Below are 26011 nucleotides of genomic sequence, written 5' to 3'. Positions count from 1 at the left end.
AAGAATCTCCGATTGGTTTACAGTTTTTTATTCGTGAATGAATAAAGATTTTATATCAAAACATCATCTTATTTTGTCCGGATACTGTATTCTTAGAATTCTTGACGGATTAGGATTCTGTTATTTGTCAGTTGTATAGATAATTGTTTGGTCAGATTAAGTACCTAGGAAACGTTGTTCCTTCAGTAACTTGCAACTACCAATTTCATTTTTCGTTGAAATTTTCTTTTCTGGAAGTCAATTTGTTATGTATCACTATGATTAATAATGTCAGTTTCCTGTAATATATAACTTTTTTTTATGTGGGCACTTTATTCGTCTTGTAGACAATAAGTCATGTACCCTTCAAAGGGAAGTGGTGCATATGGGCAGCAGCCATATTCTGGTCAACAGTCATATGGGCAAATTGTGAGCATCCAACTTACTATGATTAGATTTCTTAATTTTTTTGCTACATTTTTTTTGATATTATTTGCATTTTGTTTTCTTGACTTGCTATTTTATTTGAAGCCCGGAGCTGGTAATGCGGGAGCTCAACATGCTATGGCATCTAGGCAATCGATGATGGGGGCTATGCAAGAAGCTGATGTTAGTGGATATAGAACTCAGTCTGCACAAGGGACTCAATATGGAGGGCCTTATGCTTCTGTTTATGGGTCCACAGCTTTGACCAGTTCCCATCAGGTTGTTGCCAATACTGTCTTGCATTTAGTTCGCGTGTCTTGATTCTGTTAGCTACTTCGCCCATGTTTTATTCCATTGTGGAGTGAGTGAAATAGTATGTATTTATTTCGATGCTTGTTTTGGGATTTGCATAGAATAAGACTTCCATATACTGCATATACCAACAATAAATGCTTGATATTAATGCTGATCAATGATTTCAGAGAAAAGTTTATGTTGGAGCGGTTGAGGTGATAAAGTCTGTTATTTTGACTTAACCAGTTACTTGTAGTGTAGATTAAGCTGAGTAGCTAGGTCACGAGTAAAGAACATATTTAATGATGTCTTAGAAGATCAGACAGTAATTTGGTCTTTGGTATTGTATGAGTGAACATGTATTTAGAGATGAAGATCTCTACTAGCAAAGAAAATAATTATTAGAAAGTGAAAATACTTCGAGTATATTAAGTACATAAATAATGCTAAGGAATAGGCTTTTTGTTTGGTTTGTTCTTTATTATCTTCTGAGATTGACAATGTGTATTCCTATTTGAGGTGGTTATATGGAACATTAGATTTTTGTTTTGTTTGGCCATTGATCAAATCACTAATATAATTTGATTACTCTTCAACTTAAAATGTCAGCATGACTGACCAGTCACTTCTTTGACCAATTAGAAGATTAATTTGTACATGAGGAAGCCTTTCTGTCACTATAATATAAGTTTCCTTCATACCCTGGAAAGATTAAGCAACCAGATGGATTCTTCCTTCTCCAAGCTTTCTTAGTCTCGCATACACTACTAAACAACGATAATGAGCTAAACAACCCTATTTTCGACTCTTATCCCATACTTTCTTAATTATATTTGCTTTTTTATTGTTCATCTAGGATATTCCATACATTCTTAATTACCAGTTTCTTCTTGAACTTTTGGATGTCATTAAGCATTGTATGTTTTCTTTCTTTCCTTTAGGGAATATTCTATGAGAACAATTCATGAATTTGGCACCTCCTACTTTTCCCTCCTCTTGCATCCTTTAGTCTTGTTCTTGTGTAGTTTCAGCAAGCGAAATGACCTTGTCTCCTCTGTCAAGTATCAACCATTCATGGGAACAGATCTTTTATGTGACATAATTTGAGTTTTGTACTGCAATCTCTGAGCTGTTTTTTCCTTAACACAGGGAACTGTGCCTTTGGATGTTAACTCCTTTCAAAAGCCTGGAACTCGTATAAATTTCAACTTTTCCATAAGTCAATACATTGCTTTCTCTCGGAGTTACCTTGTTTCACTGTTATAAATAGGTAAATAGCGCCGCTAAGAGTGTTAGCGGTCCCTTCTCGCTACGCTAGTGCCTAATAGTGGTGACAAATTGTGAAATATGCGTTTTCCACTCGCAAAAGCGGCTAATAGCACGCTATAGCAGTGAATAGCGGTGATTGTTGGCAAAATCCGCTTTTTGGCCGCTATTTAAAAGCGGTTTGAGATTACTTTTTTTAAAATTAAATATGACCTGGAATCACTACATCCCACCGCCCCCCATGATTTTCGGCATATTCCCGCCTGACACGTCCTTCAACACTTCCTCTCACCTCCTCTCGTTTTGAGCCCGCCTACTTTCCTCTCACCGCTCTAACTCATCTTCTCTAAGACGATGACTGACTCCTCCACCAGTCGTCTTTGGTATTATGTGACGGTTACATGTCTATTTCATGTTTAGGATCCCTTTTAAGTCATTAAATATGCACTTTTAGATTTTCTATAATTTTCTAGAATTTTTCTTATTATTTTGTACAAATATAAATTAGACCCCTATTTTACCGTGCGCTTTTTACCGCTATTTTACTGCAATAGCCCCAAATAGTCTTAGCAACGTCTCACCACTATGCGATGCTATTCGCTATCGATAACCTTGTCTTGTTTTCAGTGATTCTTAGTATTGAGATGTTTTAGACATGTTTTTCAATTGCTGGCTATCTGTTATTTTTTGCTTCCTGCCCGTCATATGCTCCTACGATATTTGGACATCATTTCTTTTCCAAATCAAGGTTCAAGTTTCTTATAGCGCATAGTAAAGTCGACTCATTATCATGTGTGATTTAGGCATTCATGTGTTCCATGTCATGACTCTTGAAAGTTAATTGTGGAAGATTTGATAGTAGTTCATATATCATTATATTTGGAAGTGATTTTGTATGCTCTTGGCTTATTCTGATCTTGTGAGATTATTCCCTTCCCTACAAAAGAACAAACACATCATCTTAAACTCTTCATGTAGACTGTAGTTTCGAACATGCGGTTAAGTTGAAAAATATAATTGGGAATGGTCAAAAAAATGCTTAATATTGCCTCAGTATGCAGCCATGCATTTTCCATTGGAACCTTAGTATTTATGGCCACACGATATTGTGGAGGAATATCTTTCTGTTGTTCTTGATATATCATTGAATAACATCTTTTGTTGGTTCAGGTTGGTGGTAAGGGTTCTAGTTCATCTAGCCTCCAGGGTCAATATTCTTCAGCATTACCAGAGTCATCTAAGTTCTCATCTGCAGCTCAAGGCTCCAACTTGGGAATGAACAGTGATGATTATGTTTCAGCATCAAGTCGTGTCTATGCTCAGAAAGGGGACCTCTTTACTGGTGTAAAAAATTCTGATTATCCTTCAATAGACAGAAGGCAATATGGTGATCAGGCTGCTTATATGGGAAGGGAACTGGCAAACGATCCAGCTAGACGATATGCAGATTCTGTTTCTATTAGCCAGCAGCATCAGGTAAGTTCTTTAATATTTTTTGATCTGAAAGTTCTTTAATCTCTTTTGGTCTGGTATCTTCTTAGTGGCTATGTTTGATTCTGTAATCTTACCTCTGTTCTTTATATTTTGTTCACACTAGGCTGATATGCACGACCGTTTGGACCAGGTATTGCAGTTATTTTTCTGCTGTTTCTAGTAGATCCTTTATATTCTGAATATGATTAATAACCTTCTTATAAAACTTTTCTAGGCTTCACTGCTTCGACAGCAGCAGATATTGAAGGCTCAGTCACTGCAGTCAGCTTCTGATATAAGGTGTGTTTGACCGATATACTTAAGGCTATAGTTATGAGCTTCCTTTTGTTGGTTACAACGGCTAAACATTTACTTTAGTAATGCTAAATTCTGGCTCCTAGCAACTCTTATGCTCACATAATAAGCCTTGTGCTTTGCTCTGCGTCAGTGTGCACTTTAGTTTCAGATTAGTTTCCGTTATATCCGAGGAATGAGGATAACAAAGATTGCTGCGGCATATTTGCTCTATTATTGTTACCTTATCTGTTTTTGCACTGAGTAGAATATAAATTTCTGGCAGACAAGCTGACTACCTTTCAGCTAGGCCTGCCCCAACTCATCTTGGATCACAAGATTATAATTCATATGGTGGAAGAATGGAGGTTGATCCCCGCAGTTTGCCTATTCTCCCTAACCCTCCTTACGCCGGCCAACCTGCAGCTTCCGTTCTAGGGGGAGCGCCAAGGAGAAATGTGGATGACCTGTATACACAAGGTTCGTCCAGTGCTGCTTATGGTGTGGGTTTGCCCCCTGGTCGGGATTATATCGCTGGGAGAGGCCTTCATGGACAAGCTCTCGAAGCAGATTATCGATCATTATCGCATGTACATCCTAGTCTTGGAGATGATATAAGTGCTTACCGTCGAGAACTTGAAAGGGATGAGGAGCGTCGTAGGGAATTAATCCGGGAGAAAGAGAAAGAACGAGAAAGGGAGGAGCGTGAACGTCGAAGAGACAGGGAACGTGAAAGGGAGCGAGAAAGGGAGCGCGAAAGGGAGAGAGAACGAGATCGTAAGCGTGCATTGGATGCTAGGCGAGAGCGAACTCCATTACGATCTGCGAGAGATCGCCGAGGCTCTTCTTTGTTGAAGGATGAGAGAACTCCTCGTGGAATCTCTCCTCGCCGTATCTCACCTCGTCGTGTTTCACCTCGTCGGGCTTCACCGCGTCGGACTTCACCGCGTAGAGCTTCACCACATCGAGAAGCTGTTAATAGGTGGAGCTCAGTATTCTTTTGCACCCTGATTACGCTAGCTGCTGCTTCATTTAGTTGCAGCTTTTTAACTAACTATTTGTTCTGTTATGCTGAAGGCATCGTTCACCCATTAGAGAAAAAAAGAGAGAATATATTTGCAAGGTAAATTCATGTAGTTTCTCACCTTGAATGTTTTAAGATTGATTGATCAATCAGTCAAACTATTTGATTCTTAGGCCAGTCAATTTTGTTTCTGTTCTCAAGTTCTTACCGTCATTGTTTTCCTATCAGATGTTGAAATTCTTCTCGTCATCTCATTGTCACTTCTTCCTAGCACATTTTGAATTACTTCTCATGTTATTCTTATTCATTCCTGACACTGTTGCAATCTATTATCAAGCCACCTTGAACTTCGGTACATTGTCATCAATAATGGGTGACATACGGGTGAACTTGAATTCCGTATACCTAATGAATTCGGTTACTTGAATTCCATATACCAAATGAATTCGGTTTCTCCTTTGACATCTCATTTCTTGCTGTGACTTTCACATTCAACGCGTGTTCATCTGACTTCTTGCTGTGACTTCCATCAGTACGTCGCTTCTTTTACTGCCAATAACCTTTGCAGCGTTTGAACACATTATAACTGTGCAGTGACATCTTGAATGTCATCTCCATTTGAAACAGTTTATTTAAAGGGTATATTTTGCAAATAATTTGCACCAAGAGCAGTCAATGCAATTGATTGGTTCATGGTGCTCCTTTTTAGTAACTGATTGTAATTGCATATTCTATTCATTTTATTTGTGCTACTAATGTCATTTATGTACATATATGATTTATCCTTTTCTAAATCATTCTAGGTGTTTTGGCAGGTTTACCCAAATTGTTTGGTGGATGCTGAGAGGGATTATTCGTCTTTAAATAAGCGATATCCGAGGCTGTTTATATCCCCAGAATTTACAAAGGTGTTTCGCTTTATACGGCTATATGTTTGAAACATTTGATTATTTTCTGATAGGATTCTATCTAATCTGTAAGCACTAATTAGTTTAATGCTGCCCTATTATCATCTCCAGCTTGTTTTGCACTGGCCAAACCAGAGTTTGCATCTTTCACTTCAGACTCCTGTGAGGTAATCTTAGTTGGATGTCTATTTGCTGAATAATTTATATTTTATCAGTGCTTTGCTTATGGATTACTGAGATTCTTTGCTTCACTTGTGGATTAGTTTTGAACATGAGTATGTGGAACTGGAGAACAAAGGTGAGAAAGCCTTAGATTCTGCTGGTGAGCCATCAAGAACAAAGCATGAAAATACTGTTTGGAATGCAAAGGTAAATGCCATATAAAGTTTCTTTAGGCTTTTGCAAAGTTGATCTGGAAACAATCTGATAATATTAAGTTGCGCCATTCTGGTGATGTATAATTTCTGTAACTTACATTACTATACATTGTTGTTAACTTGAGGTGCACCTTTACTTTTGGAAGATTAAGATTTAAGTATCAGTATGATTATTACTTTAATGGATTAAGTGATTTAGAAGGAAGGAGGATTGTGAAAAGGGATGTAATTCGGGTCTTGAGGACTCAAATCAATAGCGAGTGAGGATAACAATCCAAATAGTTATTTGATAGAATTGAGTATGTTATGATCACTTATATAGGCATGACTGTCCTTTTCTATTCCTAGTAGATTTGTACTTTTTGTTTCCCTAGTTTATTCCTAATCAAATATAAAGGTAAGACAAATTATCTATAAAACATTTCATAAAAGAAAGCAATCAGATGTTTCCCTCTAAAGCAACTCATCTAGGAAAGTAAAATTGAAAACGAAAATTTCCTAGTAAATCACTCGCCTTTTATAAATAAGCCTACAAGAAAGTTTCTTAGAATTCTAAATCAGTTAAAATTCTGAATCAATTAAAATCCTAATCAATCCGAATTCATTTCAATATGATGATATTTTGACGGCTATCTCCCCTTTATCATATTGAACTCAAGAATTTCCGCATCTTTAAGGATTTAAACGTTGATATCAATTTTAAATTCATGATCTTTTATAATTTTTTATGTAGTATTGGATTGTTTTTATCTGGACAGTTACTATGTATCACTTATTTGAATTGAAGGTTCAATTAGAAGAGTTGACCCGTGGTAGAGCTCCTAGCAATTCATTTTCCAGTGTTTCCAAAGACTTTTGGCTATATCTCTTATGTCAAGTCTAGCTTTTAATAGGATCGCTGATTTGGAAAATTAATATCAAATGATTTTTGGGGCAATATTTGCATAGGAACCCCATCAATCTATGTTGCGTAAATACATTTATCATGAAGCTGTAACCGTGCCAGACATGTATCGTACCCATACCAGACACCAGCATTACTTGAATATACACATTAATTCAGACAATGACTTATTTATATAATATATGTTTTAATTTTAAGCACTTTTCATACGATACCCTACACTTCACATCCACATCGAGGAACTCATTGGACACAAGTCAGGTTCTTTTTAGTTCATACTCTGTTCATAACTATATTTTAAATGATCGTTTCGTATCTTGTTCAAAAATGAGCAATTTTCTAACTTATAATCTACATAATAAAAGAAACTGCAAATTTAAATTCTCATAACTTGTAAATGAACAAAGAATATTGATCTTATGTAAGTTATTAATTTTGATACATACATATAAATGTATACGTGTGCAATAAATGATGCGTATGAGGAAATGACCATCATAGAGGGATCTCACCACCCTATGTCTTGATAGCTCATTTAAAAAATGAGCCGTCGCCTATAAACATCAAAACTATAGAGGTATAATATTTTGGAGCTTTTAAAATAATTATTTTAGCACTAAAAGGGAAGAAATAATATTTTCTGATACTAAGGTATTATGATTCTCTTTAAAGCTGTACGATGAATTAAATTTTTGGAAAATGGAAGTATAGAGGCAAATTAAAATTTGTGTTCTTGTTCTACATATTCTTTGTTTCTAACGAACCCATAACTTTTTTCTTTTCTTCGTTAAAAAAAACACGCTGAAATCTTAATACTGACCTTGGAGAAAACAAGTTCTTCCAATTTTCTTGTTTCCATATTTCTTTTACAAGTTCTTTGGAGGCGATAAATTTTCACGTTCCAATATATGAAGGGATAAATTCTCGTGTTTCAATTTAGAAGAGACAAATCTCATGTTTCAATTTACAGAAATTCTAAACCTTTTAGTTTACTTTATATAAGACTTCACATTTAATCTCTAATAAATATGTAGCAATAAATCAAATATTATTGAATAAAATGAATTACAACTAAATAATGAAACTTTCTGGGCTTTTCTTGTGGGTTATGCAATTTATGAAATATAATTTTCTATCTGCCCCTATGTTTCCAAAAAAATTACTTTTTTCGTTCAATTTTAAAGAAACTGCAGAGTGCCTTACTATCGGATAATTTATTATTTATTTTCTACCTTCCATATTTCTAAAATATTAATTTAGAAGCCCTGAAATATTAAATAAACAGATTTTGAGAAAGATACTTTCAACAACCTCAAACATGGGTTTTGTCTAAAACATTTTTTAAAGAATTATGATTTCATGATAAGCTTTGTTATAACTCCTAATTGTTGAAAACATTAATTTTTAAGTCCAGGACGTTTTAAAAGGAGCTTTACTGAAAGCCACTTTGTGGATAAAAGTTATCCTTTAGCCCTGTTTTCCAGAAATATTGTTTTTTGGTTCAAAAAGAGAACCTTCACTTAGTAATTTCTTGACTTTAGTATCTGTTAGTATCATGCTTTTTTTGTTTCTGTTTTTTTGGTTTTTTGTTTGTTTGTTTGATTTTGTTTTTGAATTAAGACTCATTTTTTTTAATTTGTGGGCATTTTAGCATAGGAACAACTTTTAAATTAATTTTGTTTTATACAAGTATCAAACCAATTTTCTATACACAAATATTAGAGCAACACTAAATTATTTTATGGAAAGGATGTGCATGCATGATCACCATACTTGTGTGTGTGTAGGTGTGTGTGCATCCATAAACACCTGTATCTCCGTAGAACAAATTGTCATGTCCTCCACAGTATCCATGCAACAGCGGCCACTAGTACCATCTCTCTATTGCGAACTTTAAACTTATGGTACAAAATAGTGACTGTAAGATGCTACCTTGTTTAGGGGTTTCCTATGTGCTGTGAAATTATTATTTGAATGATCCTACCTCCTTAACAAAACATGTTCCATTATCTTTCTTCTCTGCTTACCTGAGCTAGTTCTATTGGTGTGTGCTTTCTCATTTCAGGTGATTTTGATGAGTGGGATGAGCAGTGATGCTTTGAACAACATGTGTTCTTACAGAAGTTCTGATGAAAGGATTATCCACTTCAACAACATCATCAGATTTGCTATTCTTAAGAAGGAACATTCTTTCATGGCTATTGGTGGTCCATGGAACGCAGAAATAGATGGGGGAGATCCATCAGTAGAAGACTCTTCCCTGATTCAAACAGCATGCAGGTGATTAATCTTATTCCTTCCAAATGAGCACTTATAATATTTGTATATACCATTGGATGTTTGCTCCGAACTAAAAGTGCATTTTTGTTTTTTTTCAATGGCAGATATCTTAAAAATATTACCCAACTTGATTTACAGAATTGCCAGCATTGGAATCGTTTCCTTGAGGTACCCTTTGCTTTATGTTTTTTCCTTACAAATGGAATTTATGGTCAATATGGGGGCACTGCATATGTAATTTAATATCTTTTTGTTTTTCGTTTTAAAATATTTCCTTTCTAATGGAATAAACTTAGCATGTTAGTGTATTTAGTCACCTAATCATATATGACGATCGCTTACAACTATACAGAAACCTTTGCGTCTTCTGTTTTTGATTTCTTCCCTGTAGCCTCGTAAACTAAACTCTACATCCTTCAAGAATTATCTGTGAAGAACTTGAGTTATCATATACATACTTTTTCCTTATATCTTATCCTTTTACATTCCGTTGATTCTGTTGCTGTTTTTGTGATCCAAAAAATAAATAAATAAATAAACCCCAAAAATTCACTTGATTCTATTGCTGTTTTTGTGATCCATATTTTTTAACTATTACCATGTTCTTTTTAAGACTCTTTCTTCATGTAAAATTAATAAAAAAATATTCCGCAAATGTTTCTTGCAGTATGATCTTTTTTGTGATGGAACATCATTAGACCATTTACTCTATTTTGCTGTTTTGCATTAACAGCACAGTTTCTGATAGTATGTTGGTTAAGATAAAGGTGCTGTGTCCTCTTATTGGCTTTCTTATTCTCTATTTATTCTCTACTCTTGAATAATGGCTCTGCAAATGATCATTCTTTAATATTTTCTCCCTCTTAAAACTATTTATGTACTGTCCTTTTCATCTTTTGTGTAAACATTTCAAATGTATTAATTGCCATGTTATCCTCTCTCTATTCTAGTTCAGACTCTGCCACCTTCCCAGGTTGGAAGGCAATGTCATTCAATTTAATGTATTATGTACCTTCAATTATTTCTAAAATAGCACACTACATGCTTCACCCACCCTTGTGAACGCTGTAAATCTGTAACCCTTTTTTCTTGTGTGGAAAGTATTCTCTGTTTAAACTTATTAGTTTTAGTCACCTTTATTTTATTTTATATCCTTGTATAAATATTCTCTGTGGACCAATCTTTTAGGTGTCATGTATGTGTCAATCTGTGACTGTTTACTTTAGTCTATTATACACCGCCTGAATAAGTAATAGTTACTTATTGGTGCTATTTGCTAAAGATGTACCTGAGTCTATACTCTTGTGTTGTTATTACAGTCATGCATCGTTATTTTTCACTTGATCTCATTGAACTGCCACTAAGCTAAGTTCACTTTGGACATGCAAGTTTAATGTCAATACATGTATTTCTTGGTAGAGTGCTAAATGTCACATTTCTCCTTGGATTTCTATTTGAGTTTTAGTTTCAATTCTGCAGCTTGGCTGAAAATTTTCTTTTGGGCTAGTTATGGCCTTAAACTAGTAATATGTACTATCGGAAGTTGACTGATTCTTTTGTCTGTTCTACCAGATACATTATGATAGAATGGGAGAAGATGGTCTATTTAGTCATAAAGAAATCACTGTATTATTTGTTCCGGATCTCTCAGAATGCCTTCCTTCACTTGATGCATGGCGAGCTCAGTGGCTTGCACACAAGAAAGTTGTGGCAGAGAGGGAACAACAACAGGCTGCAAAGGATAAGGTTATCAATATAACTATCTTTCTAGTTGCGATTAATTTTTCCAGATGAACTGATCTCAACTCTTATCTTCATTTTGTCATTTCAGAAATTCACAGACAAGGAATCCATGCATGGTAAATTTATTCTCAAGATTAAGTTTGTTATGGCATCCTTTGATTTTATCTTCTTTTTCAATTTTAGTTGAGATTGTGCAGGTTTTATTGTATAGTTTACTGCTAATTACTGATAGCAACTATAAATGATAACCTTGTAGAAAAAGTTAAGGCTGAAGGTAGTGCTGGAAAAGGTGCAAAAGTTGCTGAGACCAGCGCTGATGGTCCCATTAGGGAAATGGAAATTTCTACAATGAAAGCAGATGATCCTAAAGATACCAATAAAGAATCTGACAAGAAAAATGTTGTTGATCAGAAAGGAAAGGGACATCAACTTGATGAAATATTGACAGAGAACAATGCTGAGGGAGGAGATAAGGAAGGTAACACTGATGGGAAGAAGGTTCCTGATGGGGCTAATTCTGAGCTTTCAGCGGAAAAGCAAAAGCCATTAAAGAAGAAAATCATCAAGAAGGTAGTGAAAGGAAAAGCAGTTGGCACGAAAGTGGAGGTGACTGGGGAGGATGTTGCTGCCAAACTTGATGACAAGTCGGATGTTAAGGCTGAAGGGGATACACAAATCAAGCCAGAAAATATTGTCAAGGAAGAAGACGCAGGTGACAAGGCGAATGTTAAAACATTTACTAGAAAGAAAATCATTAAAAAGGTACCTGCTGGAAAGTCTGCTCAGAAGGTAGAGAACACCGTTGATATTTCTACCAACCAAGCTGAGAAGAAACCCGAGGTTGAAACAGAGAGTAAAGATGAAAAAATAATAAAGAAAGAACCTGAGGAAGCTGCTGCCCCTCAGCAAACTGGGGTTAAAGCAACTGGGAAGAAGAAAATTATTAGAAGGGTGATTAAACGAAAGGTTTCTAGTACTGAAGAAAAGATAGTGACCGCTGTTAAGGAGGCTGGAGATGAAGTGGAAACTGTTGCATCAGAGAAAGCGAGCAAAGTAGAAGCAACGAAAAACGGGGTTGAAAAACAAGATGAGGGTATAGTTGGAAGCAGTAACTCAAAAGAGAAGATGATATCTAAGGAGTCTAAGACACTGACTGCTGAGAAGGGTAACACAGCTGAAAAGAAAGAAAAGAATGAGAAGGAAAGCAAAATGGAAAATAAGTCAACTAAGCAGAATAATGAGTCAGAAAAAGGGGTCTCAAAGGATAGTTCTGAACCTGATGCTGGAAAGGAAAAAGATTCTAAGAAAAATGATAATGATATCAAAAAGGAAAAAACAAAAAATGAGAGAGAAAATAAGAGTGAAGATGCCAAGGACCCTAAACGGAAATCATCCAAAGATATAAAGGAAAAAGGAAAGATTGAGGAGCCACCTCAACACCCAGGACTGTTTCTACAAACAACACGGAGCAAGGGATCAAAGGTATGTTGAATTGAACATTTACTGGATAACCATTTAATTTTTTCTAGCCAAATAGTTTGAGATGTTTCTTTTCACTTGTAAATTGAACTGCAGATTAGATCAATGTCTCTCTCATTGGATGGGCTCCTGGATTATAATGACAAAGACATTGAAGAATCAACGTTTGAGGTTGGTTTTCTTAAAAAGAATCACCTATAGTTCCACTTAAAGCATGGACGCCATTTTCTGAACATGTTTTGTCTTTCTCATCTATGTTTTAATCTTTTTCAATCTCCAAAAAGTTGAACCAACTGATGATGTCATAAATTGGGGAATGACATCTCGTGGGGGAATGACATCTCCATCCATGTTGGAAATCTTGTTATCATGATTAACACTTTCCACTTGGGTGTAACATGTCACAACAAATATAGCTTTTAGTTCTTTTTGCTCATCATTATGAGATGCTATCTTCTTGAAAAGCAGAGTGATGTCTGATGTATTGTGATTGATTAATATTCTGTTACAACCTTGTGCAGTTATCTGTTTTTGCTGAATCACTAAATGAGCTGCTTCAGTACCAAATGGGTTGCCGTCTGTTATCATTTCTTGAGGTAGAATTTACTAATTTATGATATTTTTTTTTCTAAATTCTTGATGTGTATTTTCTCTTCTAATATTCTGTTTGTTTCTTCATATACTCCTTGGTCATTTCTTGAGGTAGAGTTTCCTAATTTTCTAATCTGCCTTTTCTTTTGTATGTAGAAATTGCGCAGAAGATTTGTTATAAAGAAGAACCAGCGCAAGAGACAAAGAGATGAAAAATCTGAAAGGGATAACAAAGAGAGCTCATCAAAGCGTTCTAAGGTCACTGAAGAGTCTCCAGTGCAAAATGAAAAATCTGGAAAAAAAGATGCTGCAGAAGATAATGATGAAACAATGGGTGAGCGTGGGTCTGCAGATGAGAAAGGTGAACCTAAAATAGAAAAAAACTCAGATAATGGTGCTGACAAAGTTGAATATGAAGAAGGAAACAAATCTGAGACTGATGATGAAAATGATGAAGAAGAAGAGGAGGATCCAGAAGAAATAATGGAGGAAGATCAAGAAATGAATGATGTTCCTTTGGATGATGGAGGCCAGGAGGTAGGCATTACACTGTTTTTTTGTTCTAAAAATTGTTTATAAAAGCACCCTTCTTTCAGCATGACTATTCCTCTTAGAGATATCTTTCACCTCTGATGGGGCTAGAGTTCACCTAATTTTGTTATTGCTAATTAGGCTTGACTGCTCATTTGGTTGGAGTAGGTGTTCAAATTTGAATTAGTGGAATCCACTGGTAATGGTTCATCCCAAACAATTCACTATTGCCTTATCTGGGTATTAGAGATATTACATAAAAAAATAGGTATATTTCACGATGGGGGTGACGAGATTCTGAGACTCATGTTTCCATTATAACCTATTATCATTGTTGCTTTTTCCAATAAATTATGCATATTTTTATCAGAGATCTACAAAGGCATGAACCTTTTTTTTGGGACATTTAGGTGTAGTTTGATATGAAAGGGGAGTGGAACCTAGAATAAAGGCTACAATTTCTTGTGTGCTTCTGTCCTGCTGTTGATCAATGAAGTCCTCTTAAAAGCATTATCCTTTATTGTAGGCACAATTGAGATCAGCCTGTTTTTTTTCGATCTGAAATTGATACGTAGATTTCAAGTAAAACTTCTGTTCTGATCAGTATTTATGGTTTTCCATTTTGATGAGTAATTGTTTCTATTATACACAATATGTGACTTGTGATACTTTATGCATTAGAACAGGGGTTAGGCGATCATTTTTGTTATTTGATTAGAGTTTGACAAGAAACTAGATAGGTGCGTTTGACTAAGTGATGCATGTTGCAAGAAATTTTGTAAGATAATTGTTAGACTGAAATAAACTTATGGTTGGGTATGCATTCAATAAAAAAGAGTCCTCTGCAAAGTATGATTGATGTGGCATACACAAGAATATGCTTATGTTTTGCAAAAGAGGGAGGATAATTACATAACTGAGTTCGTGAGAAGTAATTGGTGTTTAGTAAAGTTATAAATGTTTAAGGTCAGGGATGCTTTGTAGATAAAGTGAAGATAGCTACTCAATATTGCACTAACACGCTTGACAATGTTGGAGGAGGCCTTATTTAGGAGTGATGCTTGTCCCTGTGAAGGATTACAAAGTCATGAACAGGACCTTGACAGGGATGGACGTTATTGAACGATTTGAAAACTTAATGTAATGCAAGTCACTGGTGAAATATGGTCACACAATTGTATCTTTAATTGATTGGGATAATTTCTGATTATGGTATTCGGATTATTCATTTTTTTTCCATCTATGATATTTGGTGTGTTCGCTAATTTCAGTTGTCTTGCTCTGACTGTCAGATTCTTCTGATGTCATGTGTTCATTCCTTAGCTGTTGCAATTTAGAGTCATCCAGTGCCCTCTTTTTTTGGCAAATTATATTGTGACTACAGAGGATGAGAATGAGAACATCTATGATATTTGGTGTGTTCGCTAATTTCAGTTGTCTTGCTCTGACTGTCAGATTCTTCTGATGTCATGTGTTCATTCCTTAGCTGTTGCAATTTAGAGTCATCCAGTGCCCTCTTTTTTTGGCAAATTATATTGTGACTACAGAGGATGAGAATGAGAAGTATTCTCTGTTTAAACTTATTAGTTTTAGTCACCTTTATTTTATTTTATATCCTTGTATAAATATTCTCTGTGGACCAATCTTTTAGGTGTCATGTATGTGTCAATCTGTGACTGTTTACTTTAGTCTATTATACACCGCCTGAATAAGTAATAGTTACTTATTGGTGCTATTTGCTAAAGATGTACCTGAGTCTATACTCTTGTGTTGTTATTACAGTCATGCATCGTTATTTTTCACTTGATCTCATTGAACTGCCACTAAGCTAAGTTCACTTTGGACATGCAAGTTTAATGTCAATACATGTATTTCTTGGTAGAGTGCTAAATGTCACATTTCTCCTTGGATTTCTATTTGAGTTTTAGTTTCAATTCTGCAGCTTGGCTGAAAATTTTCTTTTGGGCTAGTTATGGCCTTAAACTAGTAATATGTACTATCGGAAGTTGACTGATTCTTTTGTCTGTTCTACCAGATACATTATGATAGAATGGGAGAAGATGGTCTATTTAGTCATAAAGAAATCACTGTATTATTTGTTCCGGATCTCTCAGAATGCCTTCCTTCACTTGATGCATGGCGAGCTCAGTGGCTTGCACACAAGAAAGTTGTGGCAGAGAGGGAACAACAACAGGCTGCAAAGGATAAGGTTATCAATATAACTATCTTTCTAGTTGCGATTAATTTTTCCAGATGAACTGATCTCAACTCTTATCTTCATTTTGTCATTTCAGAAATTCACAGACAAGGAATCCATGCATGGTAAATTTATTCTCAAGATTAAGTTTGTTATGGCATCCTTTGATTTTATCTTCTTTTTCAATTTTAGTTGAGATTGTGCAGGTTTTATTGTATAGTTTACTGCTAATTACTGATAGCAACTATAAATGATAACCTTGTAGAAAAAGTTAAGGCTGAAGGTAGTGCTGGAAAAGGTGCAAAAGTTGCTGAGACCAGCGCTGATGGTCCCATTAGGGAAATGGAAATTTCTACAATGAAAGCAGATGATCCTAAAGATACCAATAAAGAATCTGACAAGAAAAATGTTGTTGATCAGAAAGGAAAGGGACATCAACTTGATGAAATATTGACAGAGAACAATGCTGAGGGAGGAGATAAGGAAGGTAACACTGATGGGAAGAAGGTTCCTGATGGGGCTAATTCTGAGCTTTCAGCGGAAAAGCAAAAGCCATTAAAGAAGAAAATCATCAAGAAGGTAGTGAAAGGAAAAGCAGTTGGCACGAAAGTGGAGGTGACTGGGGAGGATGTTGCTGCCAAACTTGATGACAAGTCGGATGTTAAGGCTGAAGGGGATACACAAATCAAGCCAGAAAATATTGTCAAGGAAGAAGACGCAGGTGACAAGGCGAATGTTAAAACATTTACTAGAAAGAAAATCATTAAAAAGGTACCTGCTGGAAAGTCTGCTCAGAAGGTAGAGAACACCGTTGATATTTCTACCAACCAAGCTGAGAAGAAACCCGAGGTTGAAACAGAGAGTAAAGATGAAAAAATAATAAAGAAAGAACCTGAGGAAGCTGCTGCCCCTCAGCAAACTGGGGTTAAAGCAACTGGGAAGAAGAAAATTATTAGAAGGGTGATTAAACGAAAGGTTTCTAGTACTGAAGAAAAGATAGTGACCGCTGTTAAGGAGGCTGGAGATGAAGTGGAAACTGTTGCATCAGAGAAAGCGAGCAAAGTAGAAGCAACGAAAAACGGGGTTGAAAAACAAGATGAGGGTATAGTTGGAAGCAGTAACTCAAAAGAGAAGATGATATCTAAGGAGTCTAAGACACTGACTGCTGAGAAGGGTAACACAGCTGAAAAGAAAGAAAAGAATGAGAAGGAAAGCAAAATGGAAAATAAGTCAACTAAGCAGAATAATGAGTCAGAAAAAGGGGTCTCAAAGGATAGTTCTGAACCTGATGCTGGAAAGGAAAAAGATTCTAAGAAAAATGATAATGATATCAAAAAGGAAAAAACAAAAAATGAGAGAGAAAATAAGAGTGAAGATGCCAAGGACCCTAAACGGAAATCATCCAAAGATATAAAGGAAAAAGGAAAGATTGAGGAGCCACCTCAACACCCAGGACTGTTTCTACAAACAACACGGAGCAAGGGATCAAAGGTATGTTGAATTGAACATTTACTGGATAACCATTTAATTTTTTCTAGCCAAATAGTTTGAGATGTTTCTTTTCACTTGTAAATTGAACTGCAGATTAGATCAATGTCTCTCTCATTGGATGGGCTCCTGGATTATAATGACAAAGACATTGAAGAATCAACGTTTGAGGTTGGTTTTCTTAAAAAGAATCACCTATAGTTCCACTTAAAGCATGGACGCCATTTTCTGAACATGTTTTGTCTTTCTCATCTATGTTTTAATCTTTTTCAATCTCCAAAAAGTTGAACCAACTGATGATGTCATAAATTGGGGAATGACATCTCGTGGGGGAATGACATCTCCATCCATGTTGGAAATCTTGTTATCATGATTAACACTTTCCACTTGGGTGTAACATGTCACAACAAATATAGCTTTTAGTTCTTTTTGCTCATCATTATGAGATGCTATCTTCTTGAAAAGCAGAGTGATGTCTGATGTATTGTGATTGATTAATATTCTGTTACAACCTTGTGCAGTTATCTGTTTTTGCTGAATCACTAAATGAGCTGCTTCAGTACCAAATGGGTTGCCGTCTGTTATCATTTCTTGAGGTAGAATTTACTAATTTATGATATTTTTTTTTCTAAATTCTTGATGTGTATTTTCTCTTCTAATATTCTGTTTGTTTCTTCATATACTCCTTGGTCATTTCTTGAGGTAGAGTTTCCTAATTTTCTAATCTGCCTTTTCTTTTGTATGTAGAAATTGCGCAGAAGATTTGTTATAAAGAAGAACCAGCGCAAGAGACAAAGAGATGAAAAATCTGAAAGGGATAACAAAGAGAGCTCATCAAAGCGTTCTAAGGTCACTGAAGAGTCTCCAGTGCAAAATGAAAAATCTGGAAAAAAAGATGCTGCAGAAGATAATGATGAAACAATGGGTGAGCGTGGGTCTGCAGATGAGAAAGGTGAACCTAAAATAGAAAAAAACTCAGATAATGGTGCTGACAAAGTTGAATATGAAGAAGGAAACAAATCTGAGACTGATGATGAAAATGATGAAGAAGAAGAGGAGGATCCAGAAGAAATAATGGAGGAAGATCAAGAAATGAATGATGTTCCTTTGGATGATGGAGGCCAGGAGGTAGGCATTACACTGTTTTTTTGTTCTAAAAATTGTTTATAAAAGCACCCTTCTTTCAGCATGACTATTCCTCTTAGAGATATCTTTCACCTCTGATGGGGCTAGAGTTCACCTAATTTTGTTATTGCTAATTAGGCTTGACTGCTCATTTGGTTGGAGTAGGTGTTCAAATTTGAATTAGTGGAATCCACTGGTAATGGTTCATCCCAAACAATTCACTATTGCCTTATCTGGGTATTAGAGATATTACATAAAAAAATAGGTATATTTCACGATGGGGGTGACGAGATTCTGAGACTCATGTTTCCATTATAACCTATTATCATTGTTGCTTTTTCCAATAAATTATGCATATTTTTATCAGAGATCTACAAAGGCATGAACCTTTTTTTTGGGACATTTAGGTGTAGTTTGATATGAAAGGGGAGTGGAACCTAGAATAAAGGCTACAATTTCTTGTGTGCTTCTGTCCTGCTGTTGATCAATGAAGTCCTCTTAAAAGCATTATCCTTTATTGTAGGCACAATTGAGATCAGCCTGTTTTTTTTCGATCTGAAATTGATACGTAGATTTCAAGTAAAACTTCTGTTCTGATCAGTATTTATGGTTTTCCATTTTGATGAGTAATTGTTTCTATTATACACAATATGTGACTTGTGATACTTTATGCATTAGAACAGGGGTTAGGCGATCATTTTTGTTATTTGATTAGAGTTTGACAAGAAACTAGATAGGTGCGTTTGACTAAGTGATGCATGTTGCAAGAAATTTTGTAAGATAATTGTTAGACTGAAATAAACTTATGGTTGGGTATGCATTCAATAAAAAAGAGTCCTCTGCAAAGTATGATTGATGTGGCATACACAAGAATATGCTTATGTTTTGCAAAAGAGGGAGGATAATTACATAACTGAGTTCGTGAGAAGTAATTGGTGTTTAGTAAAGTTATAAATGTTTAAGGTCAGGGATGCTTTGTAGATAAAGTGAAGATAGCTACTCAATATTGCACTAACACGCTTGACAATGTTGGAGGAGGCCTTATTTAGGAGTGATGCTTGTCCCTGTGAAGGATTACAAAGTCATGAACAGGACCTTGACAGGGATGGACGTTATTGAACGATTTGAAAACTTAATGTAATGCAAGTCACTGGTGAAATATGGTCACACAATTGTATCTTTAATTGATTGGGATAATTTCTGATTATGGTATTCGGATTATTCATTTTTTTTCCATCTATGATATTTGGTGTGTTCGCTAATTTCAGTTGTCTTGCTCTGACTGTCAGATTCTTCTGATGTCATGTGTTCATTCCTTAGCTGTTGCAATTTAGAGTCATCCAGTGCCCTCTTTTTTTGGCAAATTATATTGTGACTACAAATTACACCATCTGTAGAAAATGGAAGATAGCTTTTCTGATGATGAAAATTGTATCCAGGATGATATCATGATTAGACAACTGTCCTACGGTTGCTATACGGTGTTGTTTTTCCTTGGTTTTCTCTTTTTTTTCTGGCAACCATTAGGGATATAGAAAGATTTTTCAATTTATTTTTCAAATTTGAAAATAACATAGATGAATTAAAGGCTGAGCCTGAAAAGGCACCAGCTGAAGATGGCAATGGTACAAGGACAGTGAGTAGCAGTAATATTGAACCAATGGATGATAAATCAGATAGGGGAAAAAAAGAAGATGATAAACGGTCTGAGACAGCAAAATCTGAATCTGTAAAAGAGGATACTGTTGATAAAGAAGCACTGCAGGTAACCTTCATGTCTTATTTGAAAATCTGGAAATTAATTCTTTAATGTGTTACTTTTTTTGCTTGATGTTGACTTGTTCCTGTTACTCTTAAATAGGCTTTCAGGTACTTCGATCTTAATCGTGTGGGCTATATCAAGGTAACGGATGCTTTAAATCCTTCCTGTTCTCCTTTGATTGATGCTTACATCTATGGTTGCCTTAAAAGTATTCTTTGTTTTGCCTCTGTAGGTTGAAGATTTGAGATGCTTGCTACACAACTTGGGCAAGTTTATTTCTCATAGAGATGTCAAGGTAGGATCATTGCATGTTCTCTTTGAAAATGCACACTTCTCTTTTGTCATATTATTATTTCGTTAAATTACAAAAATTGTCATGATATATTACTACAATTGTTTTGAAAACACTGAAGGGACCAAATTGTCAGTTTTAAAACGTTAGGTATTGGTCATGTAAATGTTAGTGGGACTTTATGCGAGTGACCCTCTTTTTACGGTTGATTGCCTGTGTAATTAGAAGCCCTTTTTGACGTATGCTCGTTTCTTGGAAACAGGAACTAGTACAGAGTGCCCTCTTTGAAAGCAATACAGCGAGGGATAATCGCATCTTTTACAAGAAGCTTGTGAAGCTAACAGACCTTTGATTCATGGATCACTTCAAAGTGTGGATTATCGATTGAATCCAGATTGATGCTGCAAATTGTTTAGAGGTTTCAGATTTCTCTTTTTGTGACCTTTATCTGAGATAGTTCCATTGTTTTTCATCGTCAAAGGAGGTAACTGTTGTTCTCAGGAGCTAAAAGTAGTGTTAGGTTGTAACTATTAGCTACTAATAAGTGGCAACTTTATTTCTTGAAACGTGTATTGCTGGTCACTTTAAGCATGGTACGTGTCCGTGTTTTTTTTATCTGCATGTTTTTTTTATCTGCATTAACGTTGCGCAAAATGCTCATAATATTTCAGTGACCCAGGAGTTGTTTGGTTTCCAGAAATTACGAATGGAGCTGGCTATCTGTAAAAAGTTGCAACTGCAGTTTGTAGTTGTAAGTTCTTCCGATAGTTCCACATTTCTAATTTATGGCGTCTAGTATCATATTTTTAGTTAGTGGCGAGGGCAAAGCATGTAAACTTCTGCCTTGATCTAAGATGTAATTGCTTGGGCTCTTTGTTTCTACTTATGTGCGCGCCCTGGTTTAATAATTCTCTTTGTTCTACTGCACGAAATAGCACTCTCCCTGGGATTCTATTACATATGTTGATTAGATGAATACAAAGACCATACTTTGTCATTTTGTTCCAAGGCTAGCTTTGGATTTTTGTAGTATGGTCATTTTGTACGTAGACCATACTTTGTCTACTGACTCTATCAACAACAGGAGCTGCTATTGTACTCTGATTTGTTTTCATTTGAGTCATTGATTAGACACTGGTGATGAACTATTTCATCGCTTATCATGATGCTTTTATTTGAGTCTGCATGTTTAATTCCAAATTCTTCTGTTCTGCATTTAATTTGAGGACTTTCATCTGATACCAGGTGTCCTGAGTGAATCATTTAAAGTATTGCATTAGTTTCTGTCTTCCTTAATAATGATCACACTGCGGAACTCTGAAATAATATTGGTGATTGTAATAATACGACCTTAAGAAAAAAAAAACAATTACATTGATCTTCTGTGTTGACTGACTTGATGTAAAATTTGTTGGTGTGACACGTGGTATATCCTCTTATCTCCCTATATTATGATTTTCGGTGGAGTTTTCCGCGTAATATGTCTTTTTGAGAAACTAGCTGAGATGAATATGGTGGTCAAATATGTTGACTGTTTTCTTTAGGTTTGTGTTTATTATAACTCGGTTGCAAGATAATTTACCTATGATGAATTTGACACGAATATGGATGTGGCCTAGTACATCATAAGAACCACATCCTCTTGGAGATTTTCATCATCACTTGATGTATATATTTACACCGAAAACACCATGAAAGTTTACTAACCCAAAAAAAAAAAACCTTAAGAGTTTCGAGAATTGAAGAAAATACCTTAGAAGATTAAAAAAATTACAAATATATGTTGAAAATTAAAAAAACTTTCAAACATTAACTGAAAATCAATGAATTACAAAAATGACCCTAAAAAGTTTAGGGTATTTTTTTTTAATTTTCTAAACTTTTAGTGTTTATTGCAAACTTTAAATTTATAGATTTTCAATATACCTTTTTATCCTTAATTTTTTCATAAAAAATTGTAGGGTGTTTTTTTATAAATTTTGAAACTTTCGGAATGTCTTCTACAATTCCTAAAATTTTTAAGGGGCTGTGTATAATTCTTATATTTTTAGTGTATTGTTTGTAGGTTTGAATTTCTCAGGTCATTTTGTTCGTAAATTTTGAGTTTTTTTGTAATTTTTAAAATTTTATGGCGTTTCCTACAGATTATAAATTGTTTAGCAGGTTTACTTCTCTATTTGTGTTAACTGAATCCATCTCCACATAAGACCAAAATACTATAAAGATTGTGTGAAACTCTTTTGCGTACATAAACTACTGTCTAGAGTAACAGATGTGTGTACTTCTATAACTTTGGCTTTTTAAGAACCACTTCCTTTCAAATATCTTCATTATTGCTTGACATATCTATGCATTACATTGAAATAACCCAGAAAATCTTGAAAATTACAAAAAAAACCTCCCTTAAAAGTTTCAAAAATAATAGAAAACGCCACTATAAATTCAAAAAATTACAAATATATGCTGATACTTGCAAAATTTTCTAATATTATATTGAAAATCAAAGAATTGCAAAAACACCCATGAGTTTTTTAATTCTTAGGGTGTTCTTTAAAATTTATAAAACTTTTATGGCGGTTTCTAAAAATTTCAAATATATATATTTTCAATGTACTGGTTGTATCTTTGACTTTTTGAAAGCGCTTTTAAAAAAATTGAATTTTTAGAGTGTTTTTTTATAATTTTTGAAAGTGTCAGGCTGTGTAGTCTAAATTTAGGGGTTGTTTAAAATTCTTATATTTTCATGTACTTTTAGTAGGTTTAAAATTCTATAGGCTTTTCTTTATAAATTTTGACTTTGAGATTGTTTTTGCAAATTTTAAAAAAGTTCAGGGTGGTTTATGCAGATTATAAATTTTTTAGGGGGTTATTTATAATTCCTATACTTCGAGTGTATTGTTAGATTTGAAACTCCCGGGTTATTATCAAATTTTAATTTTGAGGATAATTTTTGAAACTTTTAGGAAACTTTTAGCAAATTACAAATTGTTTAGAGGGCTATTTGTAATTTAAATCATTTTAGCGTATTATTAGGTTTGAAATTTTGAGTGCATTTTTTCTAAGTTTTGAATATTTTAAAGGTTTTTTTTGCAATTTACAAAACTGTTAGGTCATTTTTTTGCAAATTTTACAATTTTTCAGGAGAATGTTTGTACTTCCTAGATATTTTTAGTGTATTATTTGTAGGTTTGTAATTTTTTGAAAGTTTTTACAAATTTAACTTTTAAGAGGTGTTTTTGCAAGTTCGATATTTGTTTTGGGATAACTAGATTTGAAGTTTGAATCTGTTCATGTAAGGGTAATTAGAATGTTTAAAATTATAGTTTACATAGGATTATGATAATTAGGATAAATTAGGATTTTAAAATGTAATGTCTGTAAAGGCTTTTAATTCTAGGTTAGCTCAATGTAACTTAGTGTTGGCCACTAATGTGGATCCTGTTCAATTTATAGCCCGGTATGTGCATTTCCATAGCAGAGTTTTTTTTTCCAATAAAAATAAGGTTAGGTTTTTTTTACATACATACCCCTTAAACCCCTTATTATCAAATTGTTATCTCCTAATTTAAAAATATTACTATTAGATAGCTACTATTTATTTCTTTACTAATTACCATAAATAATTAAATATAAAAATAATAACGAACTCTTGTCAATTCTTTACATGTTAGCTAAAATTACTATATATTCAAATATTGTTACTGTACTTTCTCATTATTGTTATTTATACCAATTAGGATAGGATAACAATGTAATACGTAAAATGATCAATGTTATTTTTGTCTATGAAAAGTTTTTCTCAAACTCACACTTTTATATAAAGAGTAAGTATGATATGATTATATATGAAGGAAAGAGTCGTTTGTCCCTTTTCAATCTTATTTAGTATTAATTACTCAAAATCAATACAGATGTATAAGAGGATTGCTTATCAAAACTTTTGATTGCCTCTTTTACCTCTCCATTCTAATAATTTATAATTATGTCATTAGTTGTAATAATTATCTCTTTACTAATTGCCTCCTTTACCTCTTATTAATTAATTAATTATGCACCTATTCACTTTTCTAAAATCTTTGGTCATTCACTTTTATTTAATTATATTATTTAATAGTATAATTGAAATTTACCCTTAATTTATCTTGTCATAATATTTACAATTCAAAACATGAATAATACAAAATGCATGAGGCTTATGCCTTATTGTTGGTATCTTTCCTCATATAAGATTGTGACAACTCATTTCATCTCATTAACATTTCATTTTTTTGTTTTCCTCCCAAAAAGCTAGGAAAATAATTTCCTTAAGTGTGGGTCACATCATTCAATAATATAATGACAACTCATCTCATCTCATCTATTTTCTTATTTTTAAGAAATAACCAAACAAAAGAAAACAACCTAATACAAGAAATAGGTTTCTTATAATTCATTTTCTTATTTTTTCCGCCAACCAAACAACATCAAAACAAGTTTTTTTTAAAATCACTCACATCATCCTATAACAAGGTGACAACTCATCTCATCTCATCTCTATTTCTTTGATTTACTTCTTTTTTTAGCCAACCAAACAATCACAAAACCTATTTTTCTTAGAAATAGGTTTCATTTTCTTTGATTTTCCTCTTTTTTTAGGCAAACAAACAGCCCCTAAAACAACTTCAAATTGATGGTGGGATACAAGTCCCATTCATCTTTTACTTTCCATATGATTTCCACATAAGCTCCCCTATATTAACTAACTTGGGTGACGTGTCTCCACTTATGTGCTCAAATCCCATGTTAGGCACAACTGGGCCCACAAAAGCCCTAATTAGTGAGAGAGAAAGATGTAATTAGCAATGAAAGCACAGCAACCTAAGAGACATCAGAGTGGTTAGAGGCTGCTCAAAAGTCTCACTCGTCACCAGCTCAATGCATCCGAACTAATGCAACCATTAAACTAATTAAACTGAACTACCCCCTATACCTAGGTAAGGCTTGCCTGGATCCTATAGGGTTGTGGGACCCATATTTATGTGGGTGGCTCACAGCTGTCACCCACGTGGACCCACTTCCATCTACCAGCGTCACACAGCTGTGTCCACGTGGTCCCACGTTATTGACATGGCAAAGTCATTGTAGCTTCACTTGGGGCGCGTTTGGTTACCTCTTTTTAGAGGGGGAAATGAGTTGAAAGTCTGTCAAAAGTGTTAGTTTTGATAGATTTTCTTGCAAAAACGCTTCTAAAAAGAATCGTTTTTACAAGAAAGCTTGTCAAAACCGACACATTTGACAGGTTTTCCCCCTTCCCCCTTATGCAAACAAACAGCCCCTTGCAAAAATCCTTGAGGCGGGAGTTTGAGAGGGGGAAAAAGAATTAAATTAGTGTAACTACATCATAAAACCTGTACTGTTTTTGCATTACTAACAAAAAAACGTGATCCTTTCTTTTAAATCGCAAAGAGAAATTTTCATGCAAGTGAAAGATTAATGTTAAGAAAGTATTTGCCTGTTAATAGTTGAGGGGGGGGGGGGGGGGGGGGGGGATTTTGGAAATACTTGCTCTGATTTTCTTTCTTTTGTGCTGTGACGTTCC

At 34.6% G+C, this 26011-nt stretch overlaps 1 protein-coding gene across 1 annotated transcript; it reads left to right on the top strand.

Annotated features, from left to right (window-relative positions):
- On the top strand, nucleotides 319-21217 carry LOC109839921. The gene is made up of 29 exons (XM_020408384.1): nucleotides 319-408; nucleotides 511-684; nucleotides 3136-3441; nucleotides 3563-3589; nucleotides 3674-3738; nucleotides 4019-4714; nucleotides 4810-4855; nucleotides 5572-5664; nucleotides 5776-5831; nucleotides 5928-6033; nucleotides 9011-9225; nucleotides 9330-9393; nucleotides 10798-10971; nucleotides 11057-11084; nucleotides 11225-12450; nucleotides 12544-12618; nucleotides 12969-13043; nucleotides 13195-13609; nucleotides 15597-15778; nucleotides 15864-15891; nucleotides 16032-17257; nucleotides 17351-17425; nucleotides 17776-17850; nucleotides 18002-18416; nucleotides 18903-18921; nucleotides 19907-20144; nucleotides 20241-20282; nucleotides 20374-20436; nucleotides 20696-21217. Exons 1-29 carry the CDS (start codon nucleotides 337-339, stop codon nucleotides 20783-20785), a joined length of 6366 nt encoding a protein of 2121 aa, XP_020263973.1. The 5' UTR covers nucleotides 319-336; the 3' UTR covers nucleotides 20786-21217.

The sequence above is a fragment of the Asparagus officinalis genome, chromosome 5, assembly GCF_001876935.1.
Source record: "Asparagus officinalis chromosome 5, Aspof.V1, whole genome shotgun sequence".
In the NCBI taxonomy this organism is placed as follows: Eukaryota; Viridiplantae; Streptophyta; class Magnoliopsida; order Asparagales; family Asparagaceae; genus Asparagus; species Asparagus officinalis.
Note: the sequence above shows the minus strand (reverse complement) of the source record. Positions and strands in the feature narration are given on the sequence as shown.